The following is a 15,224-nucleotide window of genomic DNA, read 5'->3' as shown; positions in this document are numbered from 1 at the left end:
GTAAAAGATATGCTCTAAGAGAAGCTTATAAAAAGCCATAGAAATAACACAACTATGCACTCAGAATCAAATATCAATTTCTACTGTTTGAGACAAAAATCCATTGTTTTCACTTTCCTTTGAAAATCCAAGTACTTTTCTCCCTTTTGTTAAATCTATGGCTGAGTTTTTTTTTCTATTGTTTACTATTTCATGATTTATCATATCAATCTCAGATTAATCTCATTGATCTATTGAAAATTTGAGAAAATTGTTTTTGCGGTGACCAGTATGTGAATACATGGTTCAAGAACTCTCTTATACATATATACAATTCAAATTTTGTTGAATACTATTTTCTCATGTATTAGAGAAAATTGGTGTTCTACAACATGATTTAATGCACCACGTGACTTAGTTTCGTTTATGCATATTGTCTTGGTGATGATTGGGCTGAGATGTTTGTTGTTTAGCGCTTCTATATATTGGATCTAAAATATATACTCATTGATTACTATATACACGAAATCAAACACTAATTGTTTTTGGTTTAAACTTTGAGTATGCATCAATTTTGATTCCACTAACCTCATTAATGAGATGATCAAAAATTCACAAATTTTTATGACAAATGAATATAGTTCATTTATGATTTCTTGATCATCGTTATGTTTTTTTTTTTTTGGGATTTATTTATACTGTCGCTTAATTAAGATGAACGTTATTTGTGATTAATGTAGGAATCAAACAAGAGAGATGCCTAAAGAAAATCATGCAATGTCTGCGTCAAGCAGCATGGTTAGAGTATCACCATACCCGCTTCGCTCTTCTAGGACTAACAAACACAAGGCATCTGAGTGGCCTATTGCGAGTCATGAATGGGAGGATGTGCGGTGTGTGATATGCATGGAACCGCCTCACAATGCTGTTCGTTTGACATGTTCTTTCTTTTCAAGTGGATGTCGTCCTTACATGTGCGACACGAGTGTTCGTCACTCCAACTGTTTCAAATCGTTCCAAAAAAACATTAGAAATAATCACCTAGGCCCCAAGACCCTACACTGCCCTTTATGTAGAGGAGAAGTCTCTCAGACGACAAAAGTGATGAAAACTGCAAGAAGATTCATGAATGCTAAACCGAGGTCATGTCCTGTGGACAATTGTGAATTTTTGGGGACGTATACTCAACTGAATAAGCATTCAAAAACTGAGCATCGTGGTCATATCCCACGAAAGGTCGATCCACAAAGGCAATCAAGGTGGGATATGTTTGAGAGACATACTGCATACGTTGATATCATGACCGCAGCTGGGAATCCGCATACAACCGAGATGGTGCCTCAACAGCTTCCATCCAATCATCATCATCCTCATGTGTTGCAGGTGATCGTTGATGGAACTGTGTGGAATATTATTGATTCGAGTCAAGGGAGGAGCGGATCTGGCCCCGCCAACTATGTCGCAATGCGATTTCAAACATTGGGCGTGTATCGCGGTGGGATTCCGTGAAGAATTCTAATTTGTTTTAATGAATACCCAAAAATAAAAGTTTGTGCAAAATGTTAATTAATTTCTCAATATGTATTTTAATTTCATTTAGTTGGATGCGTAATGTTAAATATTCTAATTTATAAGTTTTATGCAAACAATATCATTGTTGTCAAGCTCATATCGTCTGTTCCAAAGTAGGCATGGGCAAATTATACGTTTCTACCCAAATTACTCGACCTGAAAACCAAATATATATGCACCCAAATTATCCAAAATACGATTGTATATATAAAAACATTAATATTTGTAACTATAATTATATATACATAAAAAGGTAATATCAAAGTCAGATTATATAACTATAAAGTGAATCACGCTCTTAGGTTTGGCGGAGGATATCTCGCTGCATCATCACTCAAGTTACAGCCATATATATGTTGCTGAGTTCACTCATAAGTGAGATAAAGATAAATTAAAGAACCTTTTTCTTGTCCAATAGTTGTAGCCAGCTACCACTACAAGATCGACTGCTTGACATCGTAGGTGTATCAAGATTCACCAGCTGGGTTTTCCATGATTAGCCAAAGTGGACTCAAANCAAAGAGGCTTTTTTGATCAAATGAGTAAAAGATATGCTCTAAGAGAAGCTTATAAAAAGCCATAGAAATAACACAACTATGCACTCAGAATCAAATATCAATTTCTACTGTTTGAGACAAAAATCCATTGTTTTCACTTTCCTTTGAAAATCCAAGTACTTTTCTCCCTTTTGTTAAATCTATGGCTGAGTTTTTTTTTCTATTGTTTACTATTTCATGATTTATCATATCAATCTCAGATTAATCTCATTGATCTATTGAAAATTTGAGAAAATTGTTTTTGCGGTGACCAGTATGTGAATACATGGTTCAAGAACTCTCTTATACATATATACAATTCAAATTTTGTTGAATACTATTTTCTCATGTATTAGAGAAAATTGGTGTTCTACAACATGATTTAATGCACCACGTGACTTAGTTTCGTTTATGCATATTGTCTTGGTGATGATTGGGCTGAGATGTTTGTTGTTTAGCGCTTCTATATATTGGATCTAAAATATATACTCATTGATTACTATATACACGAAATCAAACACTAATTGTTTTTGGTTTAAACTTTGAGTATGCATCAATTTTGATTCCACTAACCTCATTAATGAGATGATCAAAAATTCACAAATTTTTATGACAAATGAATATAGTTCATTTATGATTTCTTGATCATCGTTATGTTTTTTTTTTTTTGGGATTTATTTATACTGTCGCTTAATTAAGATGAACGTTATTTGTGATTAATGTAGGAATCAAACAAGAGAGATGCCTAAAGAAAATCATGCAATGTCTGCGTCAAGCAGCATGGTTAGAGTATCACCATACCCGCTTCGCTCTTCTAGGACTAACAAACACAAGGCATCTGAGTGGCCTATTGCGAGTCATGAATGGGAGGATGTGCGGTGTGTGATATGCATGGAACCGCCTCACAATGCTGTTCGTTTGACATGTTCTTTCTTTTCAAGTGGATGTCGTCCTTACATGTGCGACACGAGTGTTCGTCACTCCAACTGTTTCAAATCGTTCCAAAAAAACATTAGAAATAATCACCTAGGCCCCAAGACCCTACACTGCCCTTTATGTAGAGGAGAAGTCTCTCAGACGACAAAAGTGATGAAAACTGCAAGAAGATTCATGAATGCTAAACCGAGGTCATGTCCTGTGGACAATTGTGAATTTTTGGGGACGTATACTCAACTGAATAAGCATTCAAAAACTGAGCATCGTGGTCATATCCCACGAAAGGTCGATCCACAAAGGCAATCAAGGTGGGATATGTTTGAGAGACATACTGCATACGTTGATATCATGACCGCAGCTGGGAATCCGCATACAACCGAGATGGTGCCTCAACAGCTTCCATCCAATCATCATCATCCTCATGTGTTGCAGGTGATCGTTGATGGAACTGTGTGGAATATTATTGATTCGAGTCAAGGGAGGAGCGGATCTGGCCCCGCCAACTATGTCGCAATGCGATTTCAAACATTGGGCGTGTATCGCGGTGGGATTCCGTGAAGAATTCTAATTTGTTTTAATGAATACCCAAAAATAAAAGTTTGTGCAAAATGTTAATTAATTTCTCAATATGTATTTTAATTTCATTTAGTTGGATGCGTAATGTTAAATATTCTAATTTATAAGTTTTATGCAAACAATATCATTGTTGTCAAGCTCATATCGTCTGTTCCAAAGTAGGCATGGGCAAATTATACGTTTCTACCCAAATTACTCGACCTGAAAACCAAATATATATGCACCCAAATTATCCAAAATACGATTGTATATATAAAAACATTAATATTTGTAACTATAATTATATATACATAAAAAGGTAATATCAAAGTCAGATTATATAACTATAAAGTGAATCACGCTCTTAGGTTTGGCGGAGGATATCTCGCTGCATCATCACTCAAGTTACAGCCATATATATGTTGCTGAGTTCACTCATAAGTGAGATAAAGATAAATTAAAGAACCTTTTTCTTGTCCAATAGTTGTAGCCAGCTACCACTACAAGATCGACTGCTTGACATCGTAGGTGTATCAAGATTCACCAGCTGGGTTTTCCATGATTAGCCAAAGTGGACTCAAATAGTGGTTGACAAGAGATTTTAACATTGGTTTGGTTGTAGAGGAATTCAATGGTTAGTTGAGTACATTAGATTCCTTCCAGTTTCAATCCCAACAATAGAGACATTCGCATATGGATTTTTGTAACTGACTCTCGGTCCCAAAATTTTTGAATCAGTTGAGAACTCGTAAGACAAAGCAAAACTGGTGTTATTTTGTTTGGTTCATGCCACGAATACCACATTTTGTTACCCATAAAAGACTTGTGATCTATCGACACAGCACGTGCCTAAATGAGTTTGTATCAACCTTGTATTTTGTGTGGGGAGCCAAATAAGAACAAAGATAATTTGGTTTTTTGCTTGCCACAAAACTACACAGTTCTATGACTTCTGATTGAGTAGTGGACGATGTGATTGGCGAACATGTCGATCCGAAGAGACTGGGAACTCTGAACCAGATGACATTAAACTCATTTAACATTTCACCAAAAAAAGAACAAATCGCCAAAACAAATAAAGATAACAGATTTGGAAGACTCCCATGCCATCCAATCCTAGTGCCATCTTAGCTAAGAATGTTAATTTGGTTTGAAACCTTATTAAGTAAATGGGAATGTTATATGAAACTATATCCATTTAGAACTATTTTGTCAAATAAAGTTAAATGAGTTTATCTTGTAATACCCAAATGAAACTAGAAATAAATGGACAACTCAATAAGATCCATTTATTAATAAAATATTCAATAATGATAAATGAAAAGGAGAATTTTGCTAACTAGCTAACCTATTTATTGTGTCCAACGGCTTCCAGAACTCAAACTCTCAAAGGGACTCTCGGTCAATGCATTTTACTATATCTATAAGCAACTTATCCTCTTCATCTTATTGGTTAGTATGACTTTGACTTGGTTGGTTGCCACTTGCCAGATTACACGACGCTCCCTAACGGGTTGGCTAATCTAACTTGGGGATGACTCCCCTTACACGAAATAATAAGATTATTTAAAACGACCTACTAGAAATCATAATTATGAGATTCGCATGAATGGACTTTAATTTAATTATTGTTTCCTAGGCATTAGTAAAGTGATTATTGACTAATTGTTGCCGTTTTAGGCAAACCTTTCCTTTAATGAATACTATATGATAAAATAATGCAAAACATGACCAATAATTGATCAAAGTTTATGGTTCTTTATTAAATACTAAAACTCAGATTCAACAAGCTAATACTTACTCTACTCATTGCTTCTCTAAAATTATTTAATGAGTTTTGCCCTTGTCTTTAACGAATTAAATGATATCTTTTAATTGCACTTAGTTTTATGGAAAAATGTAGATGCAAACAATATTTCTAATACTTTAGAGGGGTTATTGGTTATATGATTTTAATAGATTTGGAAATCTAAACAAAAATAATGTGTTATTCAATCATTGATTTTAAAATATTTATCAAAATTAGGTGTTATTGGTTATATAATTTACAAATACTTGTTAAAATCCCATGTTATTTATTTAATGAATTGTTTTTGGATTTCAAAATCCATAGTATGTTTTAAATGGATTTGAATGGATTTGAAAGTATAAAATAGAAGAGTTCAAATCCAAGGATAAAACATGTTATTTCAAAATCCATGTATTTTGATTTCTAAAATTTACAATTCCATATGGATTTAGAATCCACCTCTCCGATAACAGCCTCTTAATGTCGAAAAAAATTACTTCAACCTGTTTATAGTTATTATCAAGAATCTGCATGCAGATGCAAACAATATTTAATTGCAGGTTATTATCAAGTTTTTTATGAAGAGAAAATTATTTGGCTTTTTCTGTTTTCAATTTCAAAAACTTTTTTATGTGTTCATGTTTAGTTGTGAATTATATATCTTGGTGAAAACGTTGTTTAGTTTTCTTTTAAATAACCATAGTGTGAATCAATACTTCATAAATTTTGTAGTACCCAAATAAATTTTTTCTTAGACTGCAGAGGACAGGTATGAGGTATGTTTTCTCGTACTACAGAAATAACCATAGTTCTATAATAGCATTTTGTATTTGGGTAATGCACTACGTTATCTCTGAATCGGCTAGTTTTTTTTTTTTTTTTGGTGAACGAGACAATATCTCTTTGTGTTTTATCCAAAGACTAGAAAAATGAATTACATTAGGAGGTGTCTCGGGAGCGCAGTCCAACAATCCAATTCACATTATTCGGACTCGGCTCTAATAAATGAAAACTCAACGGTAAAATAAAAACATAGGAAGCTACCCCATCAGCAATATGGTTTACTTTTCTATACACATGTAATATCCCGACTATCCAGTCTTTAGAGAAAAAGTCATGGTACACTTGTAAGAATCCCACCACCAACTTAAAGTCCACCTCAACCTCCAGCCTATGAAGATTCATTCCCCAAGCTAAGTACAGACCATAATAAACCTCGTAACTCCGCTAGAGAAGTCAAACATATACCAATATTCAGAGCAAACCCTTTACACCATCTCCCTGTATGGTCTTGCAAAACACTCTCGACTGTAGCCAAGCCCGGACAACCATGCACTGCTCCATCCGTATTAATCTTCATCCATCCCTCCTCCAGAGCTTTCCATGCAATCATCTGCTCAACCCTGACCATGTTACCATCCCTCGGCTGATGAAGACTAGTTAGAATTAGAAACCATAACCTTTTCCTTTAACAAAAAAAAACATAACCTTTTTCCATAAACGTAAGTGAAGACAAATTTTTTTATGGATAATTAAATTAAGTGCTTTATTAAAAAGATCAAACATGGAACATCTATTATGGTAATACCTAATTATTAAATACATGTGCAGTACTACTAACCTTCCCACGAAATCAATGAATAATACAGAGAATTTTGTTAACTACAAGACAAATTATCCCAGCTCTGACCACCACTTTTCCTTTTGAAACCCAAAAGAGTGAGTATGCGGATTTTATTTAAAATATTTTGTTTTTACTTATTAGAATTTTTAATTTCCAACAAAATTTTAATTTAAATAGCATTTTCTAACACTTATTTATCTATGATAAACTGGAATATGTATGATATATGCACGTATGTTGATTACGAGGAGGTAGTTGGATCCGGTCTGAACGTGTACTAACTCTGTTCACTAAAAATAATTAGTACTCCTATTTGCCAAAGCAAAAGCAGTCAATATTAGCTGTATTATCTTATTTAAACTTTACTAAAGCTATATATAAACAAGCAATTATGTTTTACTCTCGGTTGTCAAAAAAAAAATCACATTAAAAGAATATTATATTATTTCGCTTGAAGATTAAAGATATTGAGTTTAAACTAAATTTACAATTCCATTTTAAATATTATAAAAATAAAGTTAGCACGAACTGCTCGTGTTTTATATCATTTCGTTTCATATGTAAACAATGTTCTTTCGGTTTATTTAACTGATTTTTTTAATAATAGAAGTTATTGAAAAAAAAAAAGTTAAGTCACGGTGGTGTATGCGGGGGATACCGCCTGATCATGGGCAAGGTTGTAGCTCCAAGGATACAAATGATGTCTCACAAGTCACAATGTTTTTCATAATAAATAAATAATTTGATTGACATATGTAGATGTCAAATTATTTTTGTTTAGAACATATATATCGGTTATCCATAAATGTGATCTTAAACGTAACTCTTTGATAAAATGGGCTTATAAAGTAAGAAATGATCGAGTATTGTTAGTAATGGACAATAAACACACACAAAAGGGATAAAAGAACACCCAAAGATTTGTATGAATATAAAAACGCACAGCTACCAAAAACAGAACTTGTCTTTTATTCTCATCTCTTTCACAAACCCCCCCAATCTCCAACAAGAAGAGACCTCTCTTTCTTCCTCTCTCTCTCTCTCTCTCGTATAACCCTAATTCTCTCCACCACAGAAGTCACACGTGTTATCTCTCTTCATCACCATGAGCTCCTCCCCGGTCGTGAAAGGCCTGACCGACGAGGAGCACAAAAACCTCGAACAGGTTATCAAAACTTACCATCGGTTCGAACCAGACCCAACTACTTGCACTTCTCTCATAACCCAACGCATCCACGCTCCCGCCTCCGTGGTTTGGCCTCTCATCCGCCGCTTCGACAACCCTGAACGCTACAAACACTTCGTCAAAAGCTGCCGTCTTATCTCCGGCGATGGAGGCATCGGAAGCGTCCGAGAAGTGACCGTAATCTCCGGCCTCCCAGCGTCCACCAGCACCGAGCGGCTAGAGTTCGTTGACGATGAGCACCGCGTTCTGAGTTTCAGGGTCGTCGGTGGCGAGCACCGGCTCAAGAACTACATATCAGTGACGTCGGTCAACGAGTTCTTGAATCAAGATTCAGGTAAGGTCTACACGGTGGTTCTTGAATCTTACACCGTTGATATACCCGAGGGAAACACAGAGGAAGACACAAAAATGTTTGTGGACACTGTCGTCAAACTCAATCTTCAGAAACTCGGAGNAGAACACCCAAAGATTTGTATGAATATAAAAACGCACAGCTACCAAAAACAGAACTTGTCTTTTATTCTCATCTCTTTCACAAACCCCCCCAATCTCCAACAAGAAGAGACCTCTCTTTCTTCCTCTCTCTCTCTCTCTCTCGTATAACCCTAATTCTCTCCACCACAGAAGTCACACGTGTTATCTCTCTTCATCACCATGAGCTCCTCCCCGGTCGTGAAAGGCCTGACCGACGAGGAGCACAAAAACCTCGAACAGGTTATCAAAACTTACCATCGGTTCGAACCAGACCCAACTACTTGCACTTCTCTCATAACCCAACGCATCCACGCTCCCGCCTCCGTGGTTTGGCCTCTCATCCGCCGCTTCGACAACCCTGAACGCTACAAACACTTCGTCAAAAGCTGCCGTCTTATCTCCGGCGATGGAGGCATCGGAAGCGTCCGAGAAGTGACCGTAATCTCCGGCCTCCCAGCGTCCACCAGCACCGAGCGGCTAGAGTTCGTTGACGATGAGCACCGCGTTCTGAGTTTCAGGGTCGTCGGTGGCGAGCACCGGCTCAAGAACTACATATCAGTGACGTCGGTCAACGAGTTCTTGAATCAAGATTCAGGTAAGGTCTACACGGTGGTTCTTGAATCTTACACCGTTGATATACCCGAGGGAAACACAGAGGAAGACACAAAAATGTTTGTGGACACTGTCGTCAAACTCAATCTTCAGAAACTCGGAGTTGTCGCCACAGCTGCACCTATGCATGATGAATGATTTTCAAGATTCTTTTCTACTCCTAATAATAATTATTCTTATATTTCCCTTCGGTGATTACTGATTATTTACATAATATTTGAGTTTTTTCATATGACTATTGGAAGCAAATGTTTATTTCGATTCCGTGAACGAACCTGTTGTTGCATAACGCATATCAGTTCTCTGTTTGTTTTCTTCAATAAATGGCAAATCAAAATTTCTGTCATTTGATTCTGCTTTTTCACAAATCTCTCATCAATATATAGATATTAAATTACTTTTGGACAAGTTTTAATAATGTATTGTATACTTCAAATTGGTATTTTATACTCTTAATTCTGGTAAGTTGGTATATAGTTATCATTTCTCGTCGAAAATGTTGGAACTAGAAGTTGTTTATTTTCACCTTACCACACAACCATTCTTCTTGTTTCTTATTAAGGTAAATGTTTCTATTTGTGCTAGTATTGTTATCATATCACCGTTCAAACATAGTCCACTATATTAAAAGGTTGTTAAAAAACGGTAAGCATTGAATTGCAATTATTGTATTTTTCCAGTTAGTACAAAATAATAGTATAATATTTTTTTGTATCACAAAAGGAATCTAATGGTCTATATTCGTGTAGAAGTTCTTTTGCCTTTCATTTGTTTAAAGTGCTGGAAAAGAGAAGTGAGTCACATTATGCATGCAGCCATGTACTACTTGCAATGGTTGTGTCTCCACAAGTTGTTCTACCTTTTCTGCTAGAAAGACAAATACTGTTTTTGTATTTCCCTTGATATATTTTTTTTCTATAAAATGCTTTAAAGTAAAACGAAACTTGTTGACAGTAATCTTTACTATTCATATATATTAAAGGGAAATGTTTGATCTAATCATAAGTACATACAATGTCACTGGAAAATTTATGATCTAACTATTTTTGAGAATCAAATATGGATATTTTTACAACTTTATCCAAAATTTCTACGATCCATTTATTATCGAACAGCCATTTCACTATACTAATTCAGTTTCCAAAGATCGCAAATATTTTAGTCAAAAACTGAAAACCGACTTGTGGAGACACAACCATTGGAAGTAGACACAACTAATTAATCAAAAACTGACAATATAATTATACTGTAGTTTTTTTCGGTTAACCCAAAAAAAAACTGAAAACCGTGAGTATCAAAATACCAAGTCAAAACTAAACCAAACCAAATCTGATACATCGGCTCACTCAAGCCCAATTAGGCCCAATCCCCAATCGTATCAGATTACTTGAGGAATCGACGGCGACTTCCTCACATTCACATTTCTCTCTTCCGTCGCGTCAATTCGACGGTGAGCTCTTCAAACCCAGCTGGATTGCATGTTTTATCTATGTGATTTTAGAATCAATTCTGAAATTTTGTTCGCATATTTTAGGATTAGCGATGAGTTGCGATAGGATCAGCGAATTGCCAGATTCTTTGCTAACACAAGTACTCTCATACCTTCCGACCAAAGATTCCGTCAAGACAAGTGTTTTATCCAAGAGAACTTCTCTGGCTTAGTGTTCATGTTCTTGACATAAAGGTCAGCGATTTCCCTGACGAAGACTACGCGAGATTTATCGACAAATTTATGGATTTTAATCGGAATTCACGAATGCAAATGTTCAAGATTAAGTATGATGAATACACTTACGACGATGATCGGTTGGCCGGATGGGTTAGTACAGCTGTTAACCGTGGGATTGAGCATTTAGATGCTAAAGGGTTTGAGACTGATATGTGTATCAGAGAGTTTATGCCTCTGGACATTTATAAGAGCAATACGTTAGTGTCTTTGGTGCTTGTAACGGTCGGAATCGTGAATCCCGAGTTCGTTGTTTCTCTACCTTGTCTTAAGATCTTACATTTAGAAGACGTTTGGTATTTTGATGATCCTTTGGTCATGGAGAAGGTTGTCTCAGGTTGTCCTGTTCTTGAAGATCTTGTTTTGATTAGGCCTTTTGATTTTTGTGATCTAGACGTTCTGCAGTTTCTTCGTGTGAGTTCTCGGAGTCTTAGGAGTTTTCGTCTCACGTTTGAGTATAGTAACGCTGGTACATGTTATTCGGTTGAGATTGATGCTCCAAGACTCGAGTATTTGAATTTTAATGATGACAATTCTGATATGGTTATAGTCAAGAACCTGACTTCTTTGTTCATGATCGATATTGACACTGAATTTAATGTTAAGCTTGGCGGTAGTCCTTTGGAACCGGGGGATTCAACTAAGAGAGATACTATCCGTGATTTTATCACCGGTGTATCTAGTGTAAGACATATGATCATCTCTCAGCGTACTTTAGAGGTAAATATGTACTTTGTTATGCATATAAGTAACCAGAAATGTACTTTGATTGCTTATGATGTATATTCTTCTTGCAGGTCCTCTATATATATTCCAAACTTGGACCAATTCCGAAATTCGATAACTTGTATCGCTTACAAGCTGCGATTTCTGGATCCTTGTTGCAGTTGTTGCTCGTCTTTCTTGAGAGCTGTCCAAATTTGGAAAACCTCATCTTGGTAAGATGTTGTATGAATCTATGCTTTGGTTTTGTTTTTAACATCTCTGAATATATTGTGAATCCAGCTTGTGCCCTTGCAGGACTTTGTTGTTTCGACGGAGCCTGAGCAAGCTGGACTTAACTATGTCCCTCAATGTTTGTTATCGAGTCTGGAGAGTGTTGAGATTAGAGAATTTGTAATAGGAGAAGAAACCGGAATGAAATTAGTGAAGTATTTTCTCAAGAATTCAGTAGTTCTCCGGAAACTCACTCTGCGTTTCAAAGATTCTTCGATAGCAAACCAAGAGTCAGATATCTTTAAGGAGCTTCATACTTTCACAAAGCATTCTCGGTGCTGTGAGATGATCATACATAGACAATGTTTTTAGAAGACCAATGTAGGAATCTTTGATTGCCCATATGCTTGACTCGCAAGAAAATACCTAGGATACCATAATGATGTCAACAGTTTATAATCTTCTTCTCTCAAACTATATACTACGATAATTTTAGCAACGGGGAACTATCTAAAACTTTAGATTAGAAATAACATCATATCTGGCTTAAGTTCAAATACAAGTATGTAATTCTAAGATTTAATTACAAGCTGACACATGGTTGAAGCTTTAGACATAGATTTCAACTCATTAATCATCATCAGATTATTCTCTGTGCCCATTGAATGTAGAGAGATCGTAGCATTCTTTAAACAACGAGCATTTTTCAAAACGTATACCGCAACTTCTATGTCTTCATCTGTCCCTGAGTAGCCTATCCATTGAAAAGTCTCGAGATGGAAGCTTAAGCATTCAGGAACGGAGCTCGGTTTAGAGACTAAACACGGTTGATCATCGGTATTATAGTTGGGATGTGTCTAAGAAACGTAAAGGCATTGGATTAAATATTAATTCAAAGCTCTCGAAAACATATTCTTAATTAGAAGATAAATTGTGAGTTTACGTGGTTCAGCTTGAGAGCTTGCAAATTAGGGAAATTTTTCAGCAAACTCAGAAGTAGATTCGACTGAAAATTCTCATAAATGTTTAGCTCCAGATAAAGAAGCTGGTTGGCGATGAATCTATTTGTATGGAGAAAAACCTATACGCAAGAAAACAAAGCTAAAAGTTGTATCATGACAACTTCAAAGAATAAACAAAACCTAGATAGCGGGAAAAAGAAAGATCTTACCATTGAAGGATATAAATCTAGCCAAAGATGCTTAGCTGAAGTAAGAGCTTTAAGAAACTTTCCAGTTTTTGACAAATTAACTGCCACATGTGCATCTACCAATTTCGGCATATCCTCAACATAATCAAAACTACCTCTGCGATCCTTGATCTCCAAGTACTTCAAAGAAGGAGCATTTATCTCAATTATTGAGTCATCTTTAAAATTATAAGCAGCCTCTTTGGTGATGAATAATCTTTCTAGAGATGGGACTGATATGGAGAACAAAAAACGGCCGACAGTGCAAAGTCTTTGGAGGAAAAGACATTCAAGAACAGGACAAGACGATAACAGTCTACCGAAAGATTTTTCGCGCTTGAAGTTCACACATATGAGATATAAAGTTTTCAAGGACATGAAGCAAACTGGAGAATCAACAACATCAATAAGAATCTGGCCTTGGAGTTTCAAAACAACTACTGTGTGAAAGACTCTGAGGTTATTTGGGAAAGTGATAATACTATAATTATAACAAGGGTAAGACGTAGACGTAGAAGTGACTGTGACTTCGAGGAGAGTGGAACTAATTCTTGGAAACAAGTGTGAATCTAAGAAGTCAGAGGAGGGATTCTTAAGTTTGAGGTTTAGGGTTTTAAGAACCGGCCCTTTATGTAATTCCAGTGACCTCTTGCAGAATTTGTGATATCGAAATGAACCAATGTTGGGACAAGAGTTCTCATCATACTCAAGTGTTGGCATCATCTTCCACAGAGATGTCCATCGTTTAGATAGCAAACTTGTGGCCATAGCATCACTTACAGGAATGAATGAGAGTATTCGGAAAAGCAAATCGTCAGGTAAGTGAGTAATCCTATCTGAAGATGTAGGTTCAGTTTCCAATCTTGCAGCTTTCATTGCTCAATGGTTTTGATCTGAAGAAGGGGAAAAGACCCTAATTTTTGGCGTAAGAGTAGAGCAACAGAATCGTTAGATATCTAATTTTGTTTAGGTTTCTATCTTTTTAATCAAATGAGATTATTAAATAAGGGTTTTTAAAGAGGTTAAAGAAATAAAATTAGTTGAAAGATCTCACCTTAATTACTTCTGTTTGATTTGTGTTAAATAATTAGATAAATTAAAATTAGTTGAGTTATAGCTTCCTATATGAATCCACGTTCAATTAATTTACTCGAATTTTCAACAGTTTTAAGGCGATTACTTTTATAAATACACTTATCTTTTGGAAAATAATATTCTTTGTTTTTTTCTGTTTTATTATAACTTAAGAGTAAATCCTGAAATCTATAAAAGAAAGGTCCGAGACTAATTTTTTTTGGTGGATGGTGTTTCCGGTTTCCCCCTGTTCTCAATATGGGCCCTAAAAATATTGTTACCACTATTATTAAATTTTTCTATTTCTTCAAAACTTCCAATACGGTGAAGATTAAAAATAAGCAATTCAAAATTCAGTAATTATAAAAAAGTTCGATTTCTTTGATATTTTTTGGCATACTTATTTTTCTAGTTGAATTTATTAATAAAATTGACATTTTAAATTATTTATTTATTTTTTCATTTATGTTGACTTTATTTTTTATCCATCTATTTATTTTAAAATAGCCGACATAGATCATATGCGGTGGGGAGAACCCCACTTAATCCTTCAAATATACTATATAATGAATTTTTATACAATGAGTCTCTAGAGAGGTTTTTAATTTTAAGTCAATTTTCTCTTTTTCTATTTTTTCATTATTTTATATTCTTTTTTGTAGGTGAAAAACTCAACGAAAAACTCTCATTTTTCTACTTCACGATCTGTCTGAGTATATAATTTTGAAGTCATAATTTTTTTATTTTTTTTTAAGTTCAAAGAAAAGAAAACATAATTTCTCTGCCACAAATTCTCAAAAATATATATTCAGACAGATCGTGAAGACATTATTTCTGTTTTTAAGCTATAATTTTGTTACAGGTAGAGTATCTTCTTTAATTTTTCAACATTAGAATAGGAGGAAGTATTGGTTTAGGATTTAGAAAGAATTTTAATGACTTTATGTTCTTGCTGATTGTTAGAATCATAGAAAATTGAAAGTTAAAAATGAAAGATTCTAAAAGATTGTTTAGGAAGTTTTTTTAAATCTTGATG

At 35.1% G+C, this 15,224-nt stretch overlaps 5 protein-coding genes and 1 pseudogene across 5 annotated transcripts; 5 read left to right on the top strand and 1 right to left on the bottom strand.

Moving 5' to 3' along the window:
* Positions 67-1,526, top strand: LOC104752239. Its single transcript, XM_010474328.1, has 2 exons — positions 67-131; positions 720-1,526. The coding sequence occupies exon 2, from the start codon at positions 736-738 to the stop codon at positions 1,486-1,488; it is 753 nt and encodes a 250-aa protein (XP_010472630.1). The 5' UTR covers positions 67-131; positions 720-735; the 3' UTR covers positions 1,489-1,526.
* LOC104752238 lies at positions 2,160-3,619 on the top strand. Its single transcript, XM_010474327.1, has 2 exons — positions 2,160-2,224; positions 2,813-3,619. The coding sequence occupies exon 2, from the start codon at positions 2,829-2,831 to the stop codon at positions 3,579-3,581; it is 753 nt and encodes a 250-aa protein (XP_010472629.1). The 5' UTR covers positions 2,160-2,224; positions 2,813-2,828; the 3' UTR covers positions 3,582-3,619.
* LOC104752237 (abscisic acid receptor PYL2) lies at positions 7,890-8,780 on the top strand. The gene has a single exon (XM_019237842.1). The coding sequence runs from the start codon at positions 8,097-8,099 to the stop codon at positions 8,778-8,780; it is 684 nt and encodes a 227-aa protein (XP_019093387.1). The 5' UTR covers positions 7,890-8,096.
* On the top strand, positions 8,657-9,609 carry LOC109129666 (abscisic acid receptor PYL2). The gene has a single exon (XM_019238198.1). The coding sequence runs from the start codon at positions 8,832-8,834 to the stop codon at positions 9,399-9,401; it is 570 nt and encodes a 189-aa protein (XP_019093743.1). The 5' UTR covers positions 8,657-8,831; the 3' UTR covers positions 9,402-9,609.
* LOC104752236 lies at positions 10,630-12,413 on the top strand (annotated as a pseudogene).
* On the bottom strand, positions 12,498-13,990 carry LOC104753998 (putative F-box/FBD/LRR-repeat protein At5g56810). Its single transcript, XM_010476162.1, has 3 exons — positions 13,097-13,990; positions 12,869-13,006; positions 12,498-12,782 (listed from the first exon to the last, which is right to left on the bottom strand). The coding sequence occupies exons 1-3, from the start codon at positions 13,988-13,990 to the stop codon at positions 12,498-12,500; spliced, it is 1,317 nt and encodes a 438-aa protein (XP_010474464.1).

Source organism: Camelina sativa, chromosome 16 (genome assembly GCF_000633955.1).
Source record: "Camelina sativa cultivar DH55 chromosome 16, Cs, whole genome shotgun sequence".
NCBI lineage: Eukaryota > Viridiplantae > Streptophyta > Magnoliopsida > Brassicales > Brassicaceae > Camelina > Camelina sativa.
The sequence above is the reverse complement of the archived record's forward strand: the minus strand, read 5'-3'. Positions and strand labels throughout refer to the sequence as shown.

Coding starts and splice junctions, on each gene's coding strand:
- LOC104752239 (XM_010474328.1), top strand. CDS start 736: ATGCCTAAAGAAAATCATGCAATGTCTGCGTCAAGCAGCATGGTTAGA.
- LOC104752238 (XM_010474327.1), top strand. CDS start 2,829: ATGCCTAAAGAAAATCATGCAATGTCTGCGTCAAGCAGCATGGTTAGA.
- LOC109129666 (XM_019238198.1), top strand. CDS start 8,832: ATGAGCTCCTCCCCGGTCGTGAAAGGCCTGACCGACGAGGAGCACAAA.
- LOC104753998 (XM_010476162.1), bottom strand. CDS start 13,990: ATGAAAGCTGCAAGATTGGAAACTGAACCTACATCTTCAGATAGGATT. Junction 13,007..13,096: donor TAGATTTATATCCTTCAATG/GTAAGATCTTTC, acceptor TCTTGCGTATAG/GTTTTTCTCCATACAAATAG. Junction 12,783..12,868: donor AAGCTCTCAAGCTGAACCAC/GTAAACTCACAA, acceptor TACGTTTCTTAG/ACACATCCCAACTATAATAC.